The sequence below is a fragment of the Haliotis rufescens genome, unplaced genomic scaffold (genome assembly GCF_023055435.1).
Source record: "Haliotis rufescens isolate VD_foot unplaced genomic scaffold, xgHalRufe1.0.p SCAF_10, whole genome shotgun sequence".
NCBI classification, from domain to species: domain Eukaryota; kingdom Metazoa; phylum Mollusca; class Gastropoda; order Lepetellida; family Haliotidae; genus Haliotis; species Haliotis rufescens.
Window position 1 is genome coordinate 44,237,178 of NW_025963780.1, and position 18,094 is coordinate 44,255,271.

General features: G+C 42.8%; 1 protein-coding gene across 2 annotated transcripts in view; it reads left to right on the forward strand.

Annotated features, from left to right (window-relative positions):
• LOC124120912 (integrin beta-PS-like) overlaps window positions 1–18,094 on the forward strand; it is a 49,703-nt gene that overhangs the window by 16,973 nt on the left and 14,636 nt on the right. Inside the window, exons 4-17 of one of the 2 annotated variants that reach the window (XM_048391272.1) lie at window positions 119–232; window positions 530–611; window positions 1,656–1,787; window positions 2,057–2,153; window positions 3,527–3,626; window positions 4,686–4,772; window positions 7,052–7,135; window positions 11,272–11,349; window positions 12,554–12,739; window positions 13,574–13,650; window positions 14,338–14,389; window positions 15,139–15,294; window positions 15,567–15,709; window positions 16,639–16,796. In XM_048391272.1, the coding sequence (XP_048247229.1) occupies window positions 119–232; window positions 530–611; window positions 1,656–1,787; window positions 2,057–2,153; window positions 3,527–3,626; window positions 4,686–4,772; window positions 7,052–7,135; window positions 11,272–11,349; window positions 12,554–12,739; window positions 13,574–13,650; window positions 14,338–14,389; window positions 15,139–15,294; window positions 15,567–15,709; window positions 16,639–16,796 (1,546 nt within the window). Of the gene's footprint in view, window positions 1–118; window positions 233–529; window positions 612–1,655; window positions 1,788–2,056; window positions 2,154–3,526; window positions 3,627–4,685; window positions 4,773–7,051; window positions 7,136–7,953; window positions 8,038–11,271; window positions 11,350–12,553; window positions 12,740–13,573; window positions 13,651–14,337; window positions 14,390–15,138; window positions 15,295–15,566; window positions 15,710–16,638; window positions 16,797–18,094 lie in introns of both variants that reach the window. The other variant, XM_048391277.1, reaches the window with a different exon arrangement.

An 18,094-nucleotide genomic window follows, 5' to 3' on the forward strand; every position in this document is an offset into this window, starting at 1 on the left:
GCTTTCAATTAAGATTATTATGATGACATAACTTTCAACTTCAAAATATTTTTTCTGTTTATAAAACATTATGAATGCTGTGTAAACAACACTTTTTTATTTTCTGAACCTTTTACAGGACTTTGACAAAGATAATCGTGCACGATGTGACAAGTTTGAAAATCTGGCTGATGCAGGGGGATGTGATCCCTCCAGCATTATCTTCCCTGCCGATGGAACTTTTCCTGTGAAGGTAAGGCAGCACTCTCTTTAGTTCTTGGTTGAGGGGCGGTGGGTAGCCTAGTGGTTAAAGCGTTCGCTTGTCACGCCGAAGATCTGGGTTCGATTCCCGACATGGGTACAATGTGTGAAGCCAATTTCTGTTGTACCCTGCCCTGATATTGTTATAATATTGCTAAAAGCAGCTTAAAACCATACTCTATCACTCCCTCTATGTTCGAAGCCAAAAGCCACAGTCATAAAATGAAATGACAATAGTTAAGATTTATGTATTTTGATTATTCACAATGCTTTATTTTTATTTATTCAGGATTTTAACGTACAAGATGGTCTTCGGCCAGAAGATGCTGTGCAGATCCAGCCCCAGGAAGTGCGCTTCAAAATCAGACCAAGTGAGTCCTGTTCATTATTGTTTCACTTCCTGAACCAAGTTTATTTTACGTTTAGGGCGAGGGTGGTGGGGTAGCCCGCTGGTTAGTTCAATCGTCACGCTAAAGACCAGACCTCGATTCCATATATGGGTACAATAATAGCGGTGTAAAACCAATCTCGCTCACTCACGTCATTTGGGACGTGGGTTCCCAATAGTCTCAGTGGTTCATGGCATGGGGTCAGTGTTACCGTTCCCTGCTGTACACTGGATCTTGACTGATAAATAATGACCTGGAGCGGTTATTTTTAGAGCTGTTGGTTTCTGTATCCGATAGGTGTATTTGATCCCTACACTATACATTGTTCCAGTTAACTGAAATGTTGTTTGTGGATCACACAAAAAATAACCACGGGTGAATATGAACTTGAAAAGACATGCAAGGATTTATAATTTTAGCAAACACCAGACTGTCATGTTGGGCCGATTTGCTTTCAATCAGGTAGTGGGGGCCTGCATATCCCAGTCGTCTAAGGTTCCGTAATTTGCATTACACAACTGGGCCAGGGGTCACATGATTCAAGAGCATTGCAACTCGCAAAAATCAGAATCTTTCATAATTTTTGGGGGGTAAACAGTACTCTTACTTGATGAGCTTGCAAAGAGTAAAAACTGACCGACAAAACCCACCGGAAACATTGTTATTCCCAGTGCATCACAGAGTTGTGTCCCTTAGCATGCCAGAATCTGCAGGTCATGGTTTCAAACTCACCTCAAGCACTAAATTCAGATGTCCAGTCGATTTCAGGCACAGGCTTATTACTGTTCACAAAAAATTCTCAAGATGTGAAACAATTGACACGTCATACCTTGTAGTGGCAGTACAAGTGAACTGCAGTCAGTAGGACGTGCCAACTGGTCTCGATTGAATTCTATGAAGCAGTCACATTTCCCACTCTTCAACGCAAATCAATTTATAGAAAGGTAATGACAGACTACCAATTTGACCTTTTAGAGTAATTTTGATGATTCAGTTTGTTGTTATGAATGACCTTGACCTTTGTAGACAAGCCAATGAGGATCCCCATCACCTTCCGACAAGCCAAGAATTACCCTGTTGATCTGTACTACCTCATGGACCTCTCAAACTCCATGGAGGATGACAAGCTCAAGCTGGCCGAACTCGGCAACCGTATTGGTCAGTATTTTCACTTTCAACCTGCCTGTGTATGTGTTAGAGAGAGATTAGCAGACTAGATCCCCAGTTCCCTATGCTCAACATCCTGTGTGTGTTGGAGGGACTTGGCCAGACAAGATCTCTGGCACCCCGTGCCCATCATCTGTGTTTTTTCCCCTTTGTCAACAAGTGCCTCGTACTGACACTAGTGAATGTTGGTATTCTGGAAACAGCAGAGATGTGGAAGACAGTAGATACTGTTTGTTATTAACCTGAGCTTTTTCTTGCAGCTGATGAAATGTCAGAAATCACCAAGAACTTCCGTCTTGGCTTTGGGTCCTTTGTGGACAAAGTGGTCATGCCCTATGTCAGTACGGTTCCCGAGAAGTAAGTTACCTCCTAGCCCCCATGTTAGTCTCAAAATCAATTACCATATTCGACGTAATAAACTCCCCACTCTAATTAGCGCCCACGGCGATTTTTGCTAAAAAAATTGGCTAGTGAACAATCCTAATCAGCACCCCTTCCGATTGATCAATGTACACAAGACTTATTTATTCGTGTATAATACGCACTCGTGTGTTGTATGCACCCTTAATTATGGGCAATTAAATCCTAGAAAAATATATCTGTCGTGTGCACAGATTTTTCTTTTGTATCATTTCAGGCTGTCAGCATAAACCACAAAATTTATGATCTTACAACTCTGGGTTTTTTTTCACCAAAATTATATTCTAATAAGAGCCCCCCATTTCTAATTTTGAGAGCGCCCTGGGCACTTATCATTGCTTATTACGTCGAATATGTTGATCATAGATACATACCACTATCACTAAATAAAGTGGAACCTTCTACATCTGCTTCTTGAATCTGTAGTTTGCTTTCTATATACTGAAGGTGATATATCTCATTTAAGGATGATCTTTTTTTCGGCTATGATACTTCTCTCTTTAAAGTTGGGACGACACTTCTTAGGAGGTCAAGTCAGGGGAACCTAGAGCAACCTTTGACCTCCCTTCTAAATGGGGGATGTTTGGGTTCTTGAACCAATCAAATCAGCTTTCCAAGATGATTCAGCTTCATTTGTTGCCATAATTATTTGGATATTTAAATCTTAACAAAAGAACACACAACACAAATACCCTTTCGATAGTACACACTTCTTGGTGTAGATGCCATGGCTCTTACATCCGGGGTAGAATAGGTCTTCAGCAACCCATGCTTGCCTTAACAGGTGACTGTGCTTGTTGTAAAAGGCGACGTACAGGATGGGGTGGTCAGGCACATTGACTTGGTTGATACATGTTATCAAATCCCAATTCATGATGTCAATCACTGGATTGTCTATTCCAGATTCGATTATTTAAAGATGCTGTCATATGGCTGGAATATTGCCGAGTGCGACGTTTAACAACAAACAAACAAATCTTACAAATGACAGGGTGTGTAATATGTCCACATGTAACGGACTCAGAAATCAGGTATTTTGGTCTGGAGGGTCTGTACTATCTTTACACGGATATAAATATTTTAATTTGATTGAGAAAACCAATCCTGAATTGAAGATATGAAGGGAATACACCAGACACAAACATTTAGCTCCATCACCTATTTTGTTGATATGACACATATTAATAGAACAGAGCTGTAAACATTGTTCTACAATGCGCCCATGTGTCCCCTACGCGTTTCCATCAGGAAATGTTCAACAGACTTACAAGGAAACAAAGAATAGACCAACAAATGTTTTTTGACTCCAGGTTAAACATGCCGTGTCGGATGCGGAACGGACAACCTTGTGAGTCTCCATACGGCTTCAAGAACCAGCTGCGTCTTGACCTTGATACTACACTCTTCGCAGTAGGTATTTTGAAGTCACTTAGGGGTCTAGGGAGGCGCGTCCAAGGACGATCTACTTGTCTAGGGGGCATCCAAGGAAGATCTACTATAGTCTAGGGAGTCATCCAAGGAAGATCAACTTGTCCAAGGGGCATCTAAGGAAGTTATTCTGTGGTCTAGGGGGCATCCAAGGAAGATCTATGGTCTAGGGAGGCATCCAAGGAAGATCTACTATAGTCTAGGGAGTCATCCAAGGAAGATCAACTTGTCTAGGGGGCATCCAAGGAAGATATTCTGTGGTCTAGGGGGCCTCCAAGGAAGATCTATGGTCTAGGGAGGCATCCAAGGAAGATCTACTATAGTCTAGGGAGTCATCCAAGGAAGATCAACTTGTCTAGGGGGCATCCAAGGAAGATATTCTGTGGTCTAGGGGGCCTCCAAGGAAGATCTACTTGTCTAGGGGGCATCCAAGGAAGACCTATGGTCTAGGGAGGCATACAAGGAAGACCTATGGTTTAGGGGGCATCAAAGGAAGATCTTCTATGGTATAGGGGGGTTCCAAGTCAGATCTACTATGGTCAAAGGGGGATCCAAGGAAGATCTATGGTCTAGTTAGGCATCCAAGGAAGATCTACTATGGACTAGGGGGCATCTGAGAAAGATCTACTATGATCTAGGGGATATCCAAGGAAGATCTTCTTTGGTCTAGGGGGGCATCCAAGGAAGATCTGCTATGGTATAAGGGAGATCTAAGGAAGATATTATATTGTCTAGGGGGAGCCAAGTAAGATCTACTTCAGTCTAGGGGGGGAATTCAAAGAAAATCTACTATGGTTTAAGGGGGCATCCAAGGAAGATCTACTATGGTCTGGGGGGCATGCAAGGAAGATCTACTACGGTCTAGGTGGCATCCAAAGAAAATCTACTTTGGTCTATTCTAATACCAAAAAACATTCAGCGAAAGTTAGTTGACCCTTGTTGAAAGTTGACCAATATTTTATCATACGTAGACATACAAAATCAGTATTCTTTTATTGAAAATGCTTTGGGAGATGTCTTAACACACTTTCAATTTTTCAGCAACAAGTACGAGCTGCTAATGTGTCTGGTAACCTTGACGCCCCAGAGGGAGGTTTTGATGCCATCATGCAGGCTGTTGCGTGTGATGTAAGTTACCCCCTGTGATCTCGGATGATTACCCGAAAATTATAGCCTCAAAAATATATTTTCCAATTTGAATTATGTATAAACATAAAGATGACAATCATAACGATCACTATGATTACCAGTTAAAGAGAAGTTTAATATTTTGAATAAGATTATATTTTATATCAACATGGTTACGGCATTTCGAGATTTTCCCTAGGACTAAATTATCAGGATTTTCACTTGTGTAATGAAGATATTTATTAAGTGTTATTTGCTGATATTTTGTTAAACACTTTTGAATAACTTATCAGCATTCACTATATACATGACATAGGGTTGGTATGAATTAGTTACAGCCAAACCCTGTTGTTTCAAAATCATAGTCCTACTCTATTTATTACTAGTTTGAACCAAGATGTGCTGAACTGGATGTGTCAAATTCCTGGTTGTCCCGAACTCAATTCATAGTCCCAAGAGTTTTAACATATGAAAACCTTTACGTGCACAATGTTGCACATTTGCATTCTGTTGTGGGATGGATAAATCAGATGGTAATAAAGTCAAGTTGTTTGTGTCGAACCACGACTATGTCAAACTATTTATCTGCTTCCTCCAGGAGTTTGAGACAATGGGGTTTAGCTGTATTAAATATTCGTCCTGACACACTTCCCTCGTGGATTTATTATTGATAAATGGTTCATCATTGAAGTTTTTGATATTAAATAATGTCAAATAATTAAAGAGATTATTCTGCATTCTTTCTTTGGGCAGTCGATAAGCCTAGTGGTTAAAGCATTCGCACATCATGCCAAAAACCTTGGTTCGATTCCCGCCATGATATTGCTGTAATATTGCCAAAAGTGGCGTAAAACCTCACTCACTCACTTTGATATTTCTTGGCCTAAATATGATATATACATCTATATATTCTATCTGTTGTTCATTTTGCCTGAAATATTAATGAGATTGTGTTTCAGATTATTCAATATGGTATATTCTATATACAGCACATTTTGTCTTTACGAACACTGGTCTTAGTTAAGCTACACAGTAATAGACTGATGAACATTGTGTTTCTTTGTACAACACTGTTCAGTTGGTCCTTGTGACTATCACCCTGTAGCCTTCATTGGTTTGCTAGTGTGGCCCTCCTTGCCTCAGCTTGTGTTCGCACTCTGCAAACCCCAGTTTCATCTGAGCAAATTTAAGATATTTCACCGGGAAATAAACAGATGATGATATAGAATAAACTAGTATTTTGTTTCCATTTTCTATGCCGTGTTGCGTTGCCAAGTCTGAGACACATGAAGATTCTGGGTTAGAATTAGTCTTCAGCAACTCATGCTTGTTGTAATAGGCGACTAACAAGATTGGGTGGTCAGGCTCGCTGACTTGGTTGATGCATATCATCCTATCCCATTTGCGTAGATTGATTATCATGATGTGTCAATCACTGGATTGTCTGGTCCAAACTTGTTTATTTATAGATTTTCGTCTTCTGCTGGAATATTGTTGAATACGGCATTACACAACTGACAAAACCTCTCAGATAAGGATCACATCATTGCAGAGCTTATCTAATCTTACTGGCTTGACAGATTACCGTAAACCATGGAATAAACTCAGGGCCAACAGAAGCCTTGATAGAAATAAATGCCTGGTCAAATACTTACAGACCGCCGTCATATGGCTGCAATATTGCTGAGTGCGGCGTGTACAGCAAAGTAACCAAACAAAGGAAAATATTCGGATCAGGCGGTTACAGCATGTACAGTGTGTGTTGTCCGATCTTATCCCAGGCCACTGTGTTATGGCTGACATTTTGCTGACCTTGACTTTATCAACACTCACTCACTCACTCCATGCCGGGCTAGGGTAGGTCCCCCAGCAAACTATGCTTGGCATTAGAAGCAACCTAATGGATCGAATGGTCAGGCTCGGTGAGCTGATAGCGTGTCATTGTACCCCAACAGCGTTGCTCATAATATCAATCACTGGTTTGTCTGGTCCAGATTGATTATTTACAGGCTACTGTTATATAGCTGGAATAGGTGTTAAACAACAAAGAAACACAAACAAACAAACAAACCAAAGTACAAAAATATAGGGACAAGAAGGAAGGGCATTTTCATGCGTAAAACCAAACTCACTCACTCACTCACACTATATATGTGTAAATATTATTATCTATAATACCTGTGTGACTGCACTATTGAAACTTTAAGGAGAGGATATTTATGATTGTGAAAGTGTTTGAATGACAATATCCGTGTTGACAACACTCTGTCTTATTGAAGGAAAGTATAGGCTGGAGAGATGTATCCCGTAGAATGTTGCTATTCTCGACTGACGCGGGTTTCCATTACGCGGGCGACGGGAAGGTTTGTTCTGCTAGGATGAATGGTTACACTGTCACCTTGCGTGGTTCTTCTCTCCGTCTTATTTCTTCACTATTGCTTTGCCTTTATTTCTGTATGTAGAACTTGCTTTTTTCACTTTTTGTTTATTCTTCTAACATGACATCCAGCGTCTGTCTGTGGACTGTGGCAGAAGAAAGGACACAAGTATTCACAGCTAGCTTCATGAAAATAGAAATGGATGTTTGAATATTGGTCGGGTGAAATGGGTTTTATCAAAAATGAGGAATGAGAAAGCCCTGGGTCACGACATGAAATCAGAATATCTTTTAGTTTCATATATTGTATAAGTTGACTGCAGATAATATTATTATTTGGTTAACAAAAGACAACAAAATAAGACTGTTGGAATTTCTTTGTTAGAAATAAACTACTTCTGTAGCTCTTTGTTTCTTAAGAAGTAAAAATGCTGCGATACTGGAACACTGTTAAAAGCGACATTAACCTCAACTCACTCACTCACTTAAGAAGTAAATTTTCAATTGTTTTGCAGCCTTGAGTTTTGACATTGAATTTAATTCTCATCATAAAAACCAAGTGTAAGTTGTTTACTGTGTTTCAAAATTACGATGACAACGACTCATAAAATGTCATTTCTCAAGTTTGAATTAGAATCATGATAAACATATTGAACCATCATTTCTCCGTGTTGAGCCCAGTGAATGGTTGTGATTACGCTGTCCCAGCAGCTGCCTCTGTGGCCACAGACAGACGGTGGTTTCCTTGCCCTCTTCATCAACTCTATTCTCTGCATCATGTCGTAACCATGTGCCTGATTTCAGTCGTCTATTGGTTGGAGAAACCAGTCTCGAAGAATGATCATCTTTTCCACCGACTCCGGCTTTCATTACGCAGGGGACGGCAAGGTCCGTGGAGCCTCTTTGGCTCCCTTTTAGTCTGAAGAGTGTAATTTGATATCCCAGCACCACACATGGCTTTTTCAATATTATGTTAATTTTCATCCCAAAAATAATTTTGACAGAATAATAAATGGATTTTTGGTTTAAAAAGGTGAAATGCTTCTGCTGTTTAACCCACTGTCTGGTCTTTCGGTTCTGGATTTTAAACCAAGGACAGGTAACTCTAATTTGCCACCCAAAGTGAAACCGTACCTTGGGAGTATAGTGTCCGGATGCGCTTTACACAGTTTAAGCCATTAAAGTTATTCTGGAAAAAAAAGATTAAGACCAAACAAAAAAAACAGAAACAGACTTTTTGGGATGGGACCTCATCAAGTATTTTTGATTAAAGCTCTTTGTGATAGTAGTTTGAAATATAAAGCAGATGCTTGTGAACTGTTTGGTTTCAGTATTACAGAGAGCAGGAGTGCCACTGTGCATCAGCTGTATGGGATGGTTGTTCATTGTGTGGTGTTGGGTATCACTCTTACACTCCTGGACTTGGGTTCTAGTTAGTTACGTTTAACCTAAAATTTATTTCTTTAATGTTTTCTAAGATATTTTGCCAGAATTTAGAACAGTTGAGACAAGGACACTGAGACATTTTGGGTGTTGACATCAGGTATGCCAGGGAACTGATACCGAGCCAAAGGACCTGTAAAAGGCGACTAAGCTTGTTGTAACAGGCGACTAACGGGATCGGGTGGCCAGGATCACTGACTTGGTTGATGCCTTCCATCTAATCCCAAATGCGTGGATTGATGCTCATGATGTCAATCACTCACTTGTCTGGTTCAGAGTGTTTACAGACCTCCGTCATATAGCTGGAATAATGCTGAGTGTGTCATTAAACAAAAAACAAACAAACCAAGTCAAAATAACTACTTGTTTGGAATGTCGATTCTTCAAATGCTGTTTCTGTTTTTAAATTGTAACAGTCTGTGGAATTGCTAAAATTTTTAAAAAGGTTGTGCTTGAAAAGAAAACATGACAACAGCTTGTTCTCAGAAAACAATGTGATTTGCAAATAAATTCTTTAAATTAGTGAAAGGGTTTAGGATTTTTGATAGAAAATAAGACGACAAATGGCAAGAGGCAGATCAAGGGCTCTGGTCTAAATTAAACCCTCCCCCTTCTCCCAACCCCGACCCCTGAAGTGGATTTGCTTCCTGACCCCCCTTGCAGCACCCTGGATCTGCCTCTCAATTTGTCTGCACGAGAGAGCTGTAGAAAGTGGATGTTGAGTTCCCACAAGTGCCCCGTGTGGTTTCCCAGCAATCTATGCTGGTCGTGGGGCGGTCGGGTAGCCTAGTGGTTAAAGCGTTCGCTCGTCACGCCGAAGACCCGGGTTCGATACCCGACATGGGTACAATGTGTGAAGCCCATTTCTGGTGTCCCCCGCCGTGATATTGCTGGAATATTGCTAAAAGCGGCGTAAAACCATACTCAGTCAGTCAGCTATGCTGGTCGTAGGGGGCGACAGAATAGATGAGGTGCTCAAGCTCAGTGACTTGGTTGACCGCATGTACCCTGACCATGTGGATCGTTGCTCACATTATCAATCACTGGATTGTCTGGTCCAGACTGGAAATGTGGGTGAAATATTCCTGAGTGAGGCGTTAAGCAAAAAAAACCAACAAAAGCATGCAGGGTAGTCCATACAGTGCCTAGAATAACCATACATGGGAATAATTGTAGCCAAAGATGAAAATTGTGACCGGTTTTCTTTCTTCCTTGATGTTGAATGTTTCTGCTTTAGAAGCATGCTCTCCAGGACATTTCTAAAACTAGACTTTCCAAGATATTCACTGCTTTAACTAACAAGATGTAGTCTGGGGTCGCATGGTAGTTGAGTTATTGCATGTTACCTTGGCTTCTCTCATAATACTAGTATTGTCTTGACTTTGAGGGCAATATGAGTGGTATCTGTATCTAACAGGCAATTTCACCATGCCTTTGCCTCAAGCAACTTTGATATGTAGCTGTCAGCGTTTTGGGGGAATCTGTTTTATAGCAGCTGATTTTTGACCGCGATGATAAGGTCACAGTGGCAGATGAGTGCGGCTAATTCTAGGGTCGTTGAGGGCGGGGGAGGGTAGACTAGTGGTTAAAGTGTTTGCTTGTCACCATGAAGGCATGGGTTTGATTTTCCCGGATGAATACAATGTGTGAAACTCATGTCTGCGGGTGTGCCCTGCTGTGATATTGCTGGCGTAAAACCATACTCACTCACTCACCCTTGGATTGGTAATCGAGGGAGACATGATATATCACCGCTGTGACCCGGTACCTACTCATCAGAGACCTGTGAAGATCCGGGGTAGAATAGGTCTTCAGCAGCCCATGCTTGTCTCCCGTGAAGATCCGGGGTAGAATAGATCTTCAGCTGCCCATGCTTGCTGTAAAAGGCGACTAGGCTTGTCGTAAGAGGAGACTAACGGAACCGGGTGGTATGGCTCGCTGACTTGGTTGATGCATGTCATTGTATCCCAATTGCGTAGATTGATGCTCATGATGTCAATCACTGGATTGTGTGGTCCAGACTAGATTATTTTCACACCTCCGTCATATAGCTGGAATATTGCTGAGTGCAGCGTTAAACAAAAAACAGACAAAAAACCAAACTTACTCGTCCGAGCATTACATGTATTGAACAATCTCACTCACTGTTACAGATGTGATGTGGGTGACTCAGCAATAAATCACCAGTTACTCCTCTTTATTTAGTTAACAGCTACATTAAAATGTTGCTTGATGCGAAGGTTGAATGTAAAATCATATGCTATTCTTCATTGCCAGGGTGGGCTAGTTCTCAGTCTATAACATATCTAGCCTTAAGTAACATGTTATATAATTTACTTGCCTATACATTTCTATGTGATGGGTTTGGAATTCAAAAACTTCTTGAGAAAGGAAAATGTTGTTTGACAAATCTGTAAATGTTAACGACGATCTGATCTTTTTTATGTATATTGTATATTCTTTTCTTAAAGTATGATGGCCTGTGTACAAGCAGCAAGCCTCCCACCAGTAATATGCTTTTGAAATGACCACATTAGCTATTAATATCCCATCTGTTAAAGGTAAATTCTGTTTAGATTGATGATAGAAGATTAGATTGTGGATTTAGACTTGTATGTCTACTGCTTTTATTTGTCACCCTATATGCAAGAGTTATAGTATCATGTTTTGGTTGTTCAGCTTGGTGGTATTGTGAAGCCGAATGATGGACTCTGTCACATGGACTCCTACGGAGTCTACACCGAGAGCTCCAACCAGGTGAGTGCTTCGATAATTGGGGTGCTGGTCTGAAGGTGGGGAGAGATCGGGGAGCTTGTCTCAAGGGGTGAGAATATGGGGGAAGGGGGGGGGAATCATTTGGGAAGTGGTCTGAAGGGGGATCAGTGGGGAGGTGGTCTGAAGGGGGATCAGTGGGGAGGTGGTCTGAAGGGGGATCAGTGGGGAGGTGGTCTGAAGGGGGATCAGTGGGGAGGTGGTCCGAAGGGGGATCAGTGGGGAGGTGGTCCGAAGGGGGATCAGTGGGGAGGTGGTCCGAAGGGGGATCAGTGGGGAGTTGGTCTGAAGGGGGATCAGTGGGGAAGTGGTCTGAAGGGGGATCAGTGGGGAGGTGGTCTGAAGGGGGATCAGTGGGGAGGTGGTCTGAAGGGGGATCAGTGGGGAAGTGGTCTGAAGGGGGATCAGTGGGGAGGTGGTCTGAAGGGGGATCAGTGCGTAAGTGGTCTGAAGGGGGATCAGTGGGGAGGTGGTCTGAAGGGGGATCAGTGGGAAAGTGGTCTGAAGGGGGATCAGTGGGGAGGTGGTCTGAAGGGGGATCAGTGGGGAAGTGGTCTGAAGGGGATCATTGGGAAAGTGGTCTGAAGGGGGATCAGTGGGGAGGTGGTCTGAAGGGGGATCAGTGGGGAAGTGGTCTGAAGGGGGATCAGTGGGGAGGTGGTCTGAAGGGGGATCAGTGGGAAAGTGGTCTGAAGGGGGATCAGTGGGGAGGTGGTCTGAAGGGGGATCAGTGGGGAAGTGGTCTGAAGGGGATCATTGGGAAAGTGGTCTGAAGGGGGATCAGTGGGGAAGTGGTCTGAAGGGGGATCAGTGGGGAAGTGGTCTGAAGGGGATCAGTGGGGAGGTGGTCTGAAGGGGGATCAGTGGGGAGGTGGTCTGAAGGGGGATCAGTGGGAGGTGGTCTGAAGGGGATGGAGACAGTTCAGCTGAAGTGGGTTTATATAGTTCAGCTGAAAGGGGTTAAGGTTTGTTGGGTTAGGATGCCGGATCAGAAATGAATAAATCAAGTTAAAAACGGTTTAGATGTAGGAAACAGTATAACATTTATTGTTATGATCAGTTGATATTTGTGCATTTTTCACTATCAAAACCATCTTTGAAGTCAATTCGTAATGATAAAGCTTTTGAGAGGGTGGTTCAAACGTGAGTATTAATTTACTTCAACTGTACTTAATCCCGGTCTCTTCAGGATTACCCATCAGTCAGTCAGATCTCAGCCAAGATCATCGAGAAGAATGTCAACATTATCTTCGCTGTGACCAAGGACCAGACACCAGTGTATGAGAAACTCGCCACTGCTATTGAAGGCTCTCTAGCCGGAGAACTTGCTAACGACTCTTCAAACATCGTAGATCTCATCAGGGAAAATTATGACGTGAGTTCCACTGGTAGATTTTATTGTTTTACAGAGTTATGGCCCTTGCCACGTCCTTTTCAACTGAGTGCATAATGTGTGCAATGTGGACAAGTTTTCTCAAAAACTATTTAAGTTGGAGAAATGAAATTTTACACACTGATGTAACTGGTCATGATGTAAAGTTTGTTCGACAGTTGGTGTCTTAAAATTTATTTTTTTACAGAGTCATGGCCCTTGCTCCGTGCTTTTTAACTTAGTGCATATTGCATAAAATGGGGACAAGTTTTCTCAGAAACTACTGAAGTTGCATGTTTGAAAGTTGGCATGCTTATCTAAGAGATACAGGGGGCACGGGTGGCCCAGTCGTCTAAGGCGCCGCGATTCGCTGTGCAGAGTTGCGTCCCATGGACACGCCAGAAACCTGTGATTGTGGGTTCGAATCCCGGTTCACCCCGATTATGTTTCTAGGTTTGTCAGCACCATACCCGTGCTCGTGGGTTTCACCGAAGTAAGAAAACGTCTCTGAGACCTGCATCACTTCGGGCTTTCCTCCCACATTAAACTGACACGCCGTGATATAAATGGAATACTGTTAAAAGCGGTGTAAAACCCAACTCACTGACTCACTCACTAAGAGATACTTGTCAAGGATGAGTTCCAAAATTGGTCCCGGAAATGATATTTTATAGAGTTACAGTGCTTGATCCATGTTATCTTACTTAGTGTTTAGTATCGATCCAGATAAATTGTGATATTTTCTGGAGTTCTGAGTTTTGACTTTGTTTTTGTCATTTCTGTCGTTGTAAAAAATTGTTGGAAAATACTTGCAGAGAATTTTTTTTTTCTTTACAGAAAATTACTTCCAAAGTCATTTTGAACACACAAAATGCAGAGAATGTTACTGTCAAGTTCTTTTCCAAGTGTTTTGGGTGAGTTCACAGCCACGTAGGCTCATTTGTTTACATCTCTGACCAACCCATCCACCAGGTCTAACAAGAGAACTCTTACACTTCAGGAAAACATTCATGTGAGCTCATGCATTAAACTACTGTTGTAGTCTGTCTGTATTGCATGTGGAACACTGAAGATGAAACTCTGAATATCTGAAACTAACATAAACCTGCTAGAATGAGACTGGCACAATTCATGAAGGACAAGTGACTAAAAAGCAATAGGTCGGCGGTTCAGTCACGCCGAAAGTTGTAAAAAGATGGTACTGCATTAAGGGGATGACCTGTCGTGTCCCTTTCACTGCTACAGTATAGACCCTGCTTGCTACAGTATAGACCCTGTTTGCTACAGTATAGATCCTGTCTGCTACAGTATTGACCCTGTTTGCTGCAGCATGGACCCTGTCTGCTACAGTGATGACCCTGTCTGCTACAGTATTGACCCTGTTTGCTACAGTATAGACCCTGTCTGCTACAGTACAGACCCTGTCTGCTACAGTATTGACCCTGTTTGCTACAGTATTGACCCTGTCTGTGACAGTATTGACCCTGTCTGCTACAGTGTAGACCCTGTTTGCTACAGTATAGACCCTGCTTGCTACAGTATAGACCTTGTTTGCTATAGTATTGACCCTGTTTGCTACATGAATCCTGTGCCTGTTTCAGAGACAAGATGAAAGAAACCAATGAATGCGAGGAGCTTGGGATTGGTGCCAATGTGAGTTGTTCATTTTTCAATTTTGCTTTTAATTCCACTGAACAAATTCACTCTGAATATGTTTCTTGGTAATACAGAGTTGCACCTCTTGGACATTTCAGAAAGCTATGATCTTGGTTCAAATACTTGATTTCGTCTGAGGATGTTTCTTTTGAACTTTTTAAAGTGGTAAATGTCAAATACCAACATCAAGTCAGACTTTCTTTCCACTATAAGAGGGTTGAGCTGACATGTTTGCTGCTCAAAGATGTACAGTATTTTAACTATTTCAAAGTAACAGACTTGTTGATGTAGGGTTTGATGGTTGATGACATCATTTGTTTGCCTCACTACACACAACTCACGACACACAACTCACGACACACAACTCACAACGACACACAACTCACCACCCGGGGTAGAACAGGTCCTCAACCACACATGCTTGTCGTAAAAGGCGACAATGTTTGTCATAAGAGGAAACTAACAGGATCGGGTGATCAGGCTTGCTGACTTGGTTGATGCATGTCATTGTAGAAGGATGCTCATGATGTCAATCACTGGATTGTCTGGTCTACACTCGATTATGTACAGACAGCCATCACATAGCTGGAATATTGCTGAGTACAGGAGTACAAAGAAAATATTTATCTCTGAGATCGAGCTGAAGTGTTAAGGCAGCACCTCTGGATTCTCTGAATTTATCCTGAGATTGTGAAGCTTCATGTACATGTATATGGAGTTTGATATGATTTTTTCTTTGTTGTTAGGTGACGTTTGAGGTGGAGATCACAGTGGCCGAGTGTCCACGTGACAGAAGCCGATGGAACCGGACAGTCACTATTTACCCTGTAGGACTCTCGGAGAAGCTTATCCTTGACTTGAGACTGATCTGTGAATGTGATTGTGAGAAACCAGGACAGGAGGTAAGCCAATATCAGATCATGTCTAGCCAATATCAGACCATGTCTAGCCAATATCAGACCATGTCTAGCCAATATCAGATGGTGTCTGGCCAATATCAGATGGTGTCTGGCCAATATCAGATGGTGTCTGGCCAATATCAGATGGTGTCTGGCCAAAATCAGATGGTGTCTGGCCAATATCAGATGGTGTCTGGCCAATATCAGATGGTGTCTGGCACTCACTCTCTCACTAGCCCACCCACTCCATCTCAATCATCTTTCACTCATTTCAGATTCCCTACAGCCCCCTATGTTCGTCTGGCAATGGAACGTATGAGTGCGGAAAGTGCACATGTAACCCGGGGCGATATGGGAAGAACTGCGAGTGTGACTCCAGCAAAGTCTCTAGTGAAGAGTCGGATGCCAAGTGTATCAAGTAAGTTGCCATGGTTACCCAGTGAAGGCGACAGAAGAGATCCTCCCCCTGATCTTTGGTTCCAAACCTGTTCATGATCACCGTCATCTGTACTTGTAGGACAGTGGCCTCTTACTACATTATGGGGCGGTCGGGGTAGCCTAGTGGTTAAAGCATACTATTCCCGACATGGGTACAATGTGTGAAGTCCATTTCTTGTGTCTGGTGCATATATGTCTTCAAATCAGATTAGGGGCAGTCGGGTAGCCTAGTGGTTAAAGGGTTCGCTCGTCACGCCGAAGACCCAGGTTCAATTCCCGACATGGGTACAATGTGTGAAAGCCATTTCTGGTGTCCCCCGCCGTGATATTGCTGGAATATTGCTAAAAGCGGCGTAAAACCACACTCACTCACTCACTCACTCACTCACTCAAATGTGATTAACTCTATGGAGGCATTATCATTGGTGTTGAGTTGATGATAAGAAATATGAACAAGCTCATGTCACTTCCGACATGAAGCCATTGGAGAAAGGGTCAAGGCTGTACATAGAATGGAGATATGATACACTGGATTACTGAGACTGTTGTGTTTGTGGGGGCACGGGTGGCCCAGTCGTCTAAGGCGCTGCGCTGAGTACTGGAGGCATTATACTTTAATGTCCCCCCATGACAATATGGCTGAAATGATGCAAGAAGCAGTATTAATGTTGCTGACTCACACTCTTAATTCATGTGGATTCTGCCATCGAGTCACGTGATTCAGGGGTCTGTCCCATGAGATTGCAACTGCGCATCAGTAGACCAGTGCGACCTCGTGGCGTAGACGGGACAACACTGAAATTATCTTTCTCGGGATACATATGCCCCTTCATCACTCCTGACAGGCTGGTAGAATTCTAATCAACCTTCAACTTACAACTTTACTTTACTAATTATGTCCCCTTCCAGACCCAACTCGACAGTGCCGTGTTCCGGCCGAGGACAGTGTGTGTGCGGGGTGTGTGAGTGTTTCCCCCGCACAGCCAACTCTGCCCAGAAGTACAGCGGAACATTCTGCGAGTGTGACAACTATTCCTGCGACTACTCTGACGGGGAACTGTGTGGAGGTGGGTACTCGTACATCACGCCTGACTCACTGAGTACTCTGTACGCATTGTAAACATAACTATTCCTGCGACTACTCTGACGGGGAACTGTGTGGAGGTGGGTACTCGTACATCACGCCTAACTCATTGAGTACTCTGTACGCATTGTCAAAATACAGAAATATTGTGTATTTACCTCTAAACACGAGGATGTATTCCATTCTAGGTATGTAGATATGTATGCTCTGCAGATGAAGATAGGTTCTGTAAACGGAGATAGGCTCTGCAGATGAAGATAGGTTCTGTAAATGGAGAGAGGCTCTGCAGATGAAGATAGGCTCTGTAAACAGAGATAGGCTCTGCAGATGAAGATAGGTTCTGTAAACGGAGAGAGGCTCTGCAGATGAAGATAGGTTCTGTAAACGGAGAGAGGCTCTGCAGATGAAGATAGGTTCTGTAAACAGAGAGAGGCTCTGCAGATAAAGATAGGTTCTGTAAACGGAGAGAGGCTCTGCAGATGAAGATAGGTTTAGTAAACGGAGAGAGGCTCTGCAGATGAAGATAGGTTCTTTGAACAGAGATAGGCTCTGCAGATGAAGATAGGTTCTGTAAACGGAGAGAGGCTCTGCAGATGAAGATAGGCTCTGTAAACGGAGATAGGCTCTGCAGATGAAGATAGGTTCTGTAAACGGAGAGAGGCTCTGCAGATGAAGATAGGTTCTGTAAACGGAGAGAGGCTCTGCAGATGAAGATAGGTTCTGTAAATGGAGAGAGGCTCTGCAGATAAAAATAGGTTCTGTAAACGGAGAGAGGCTCTGCAGATGAAGATAGGTTCTGTAAACGGAGAGAGGCTCTGCAGATGAAGATAGGTTCTGTGAACAGAGATAGGCTCTGCAGATGAAGATAGGTTCTGTAAACGGAGAGAGGCTCTGCAGATGAAGATAGGTTCTGTAAACGGAGAGAGGCTCTGCAGATGAAGATAGGTTCTGTAAACGGAGAGAGGCTCTGCAGATGAAGATAGGTTCTGTAAACGGAGAGAGGCTCTGCAGATGAAGATAGGTTCTGTAAACGGAGAGAGGCTCTGCAGATGAAGATAGGTTCTGTAAACGGAGAGAGGCTCTGCAGATGTACAGCTTTGCATCCTTTGGGTATCCCAGGAAATGTTTGTGGGTTCGAATTCCTGACTTATAAAAGTTTAAGACCTGCACTACTTAAGGCTTTGGGGCAGTCGCATAGCCTAGTGGTTTAGGCGTTAGCTTGTCATGTGAAGACCCATGTTTGATTCCTGATATTGGTACAGTGTGTGACGCCCATTTCTA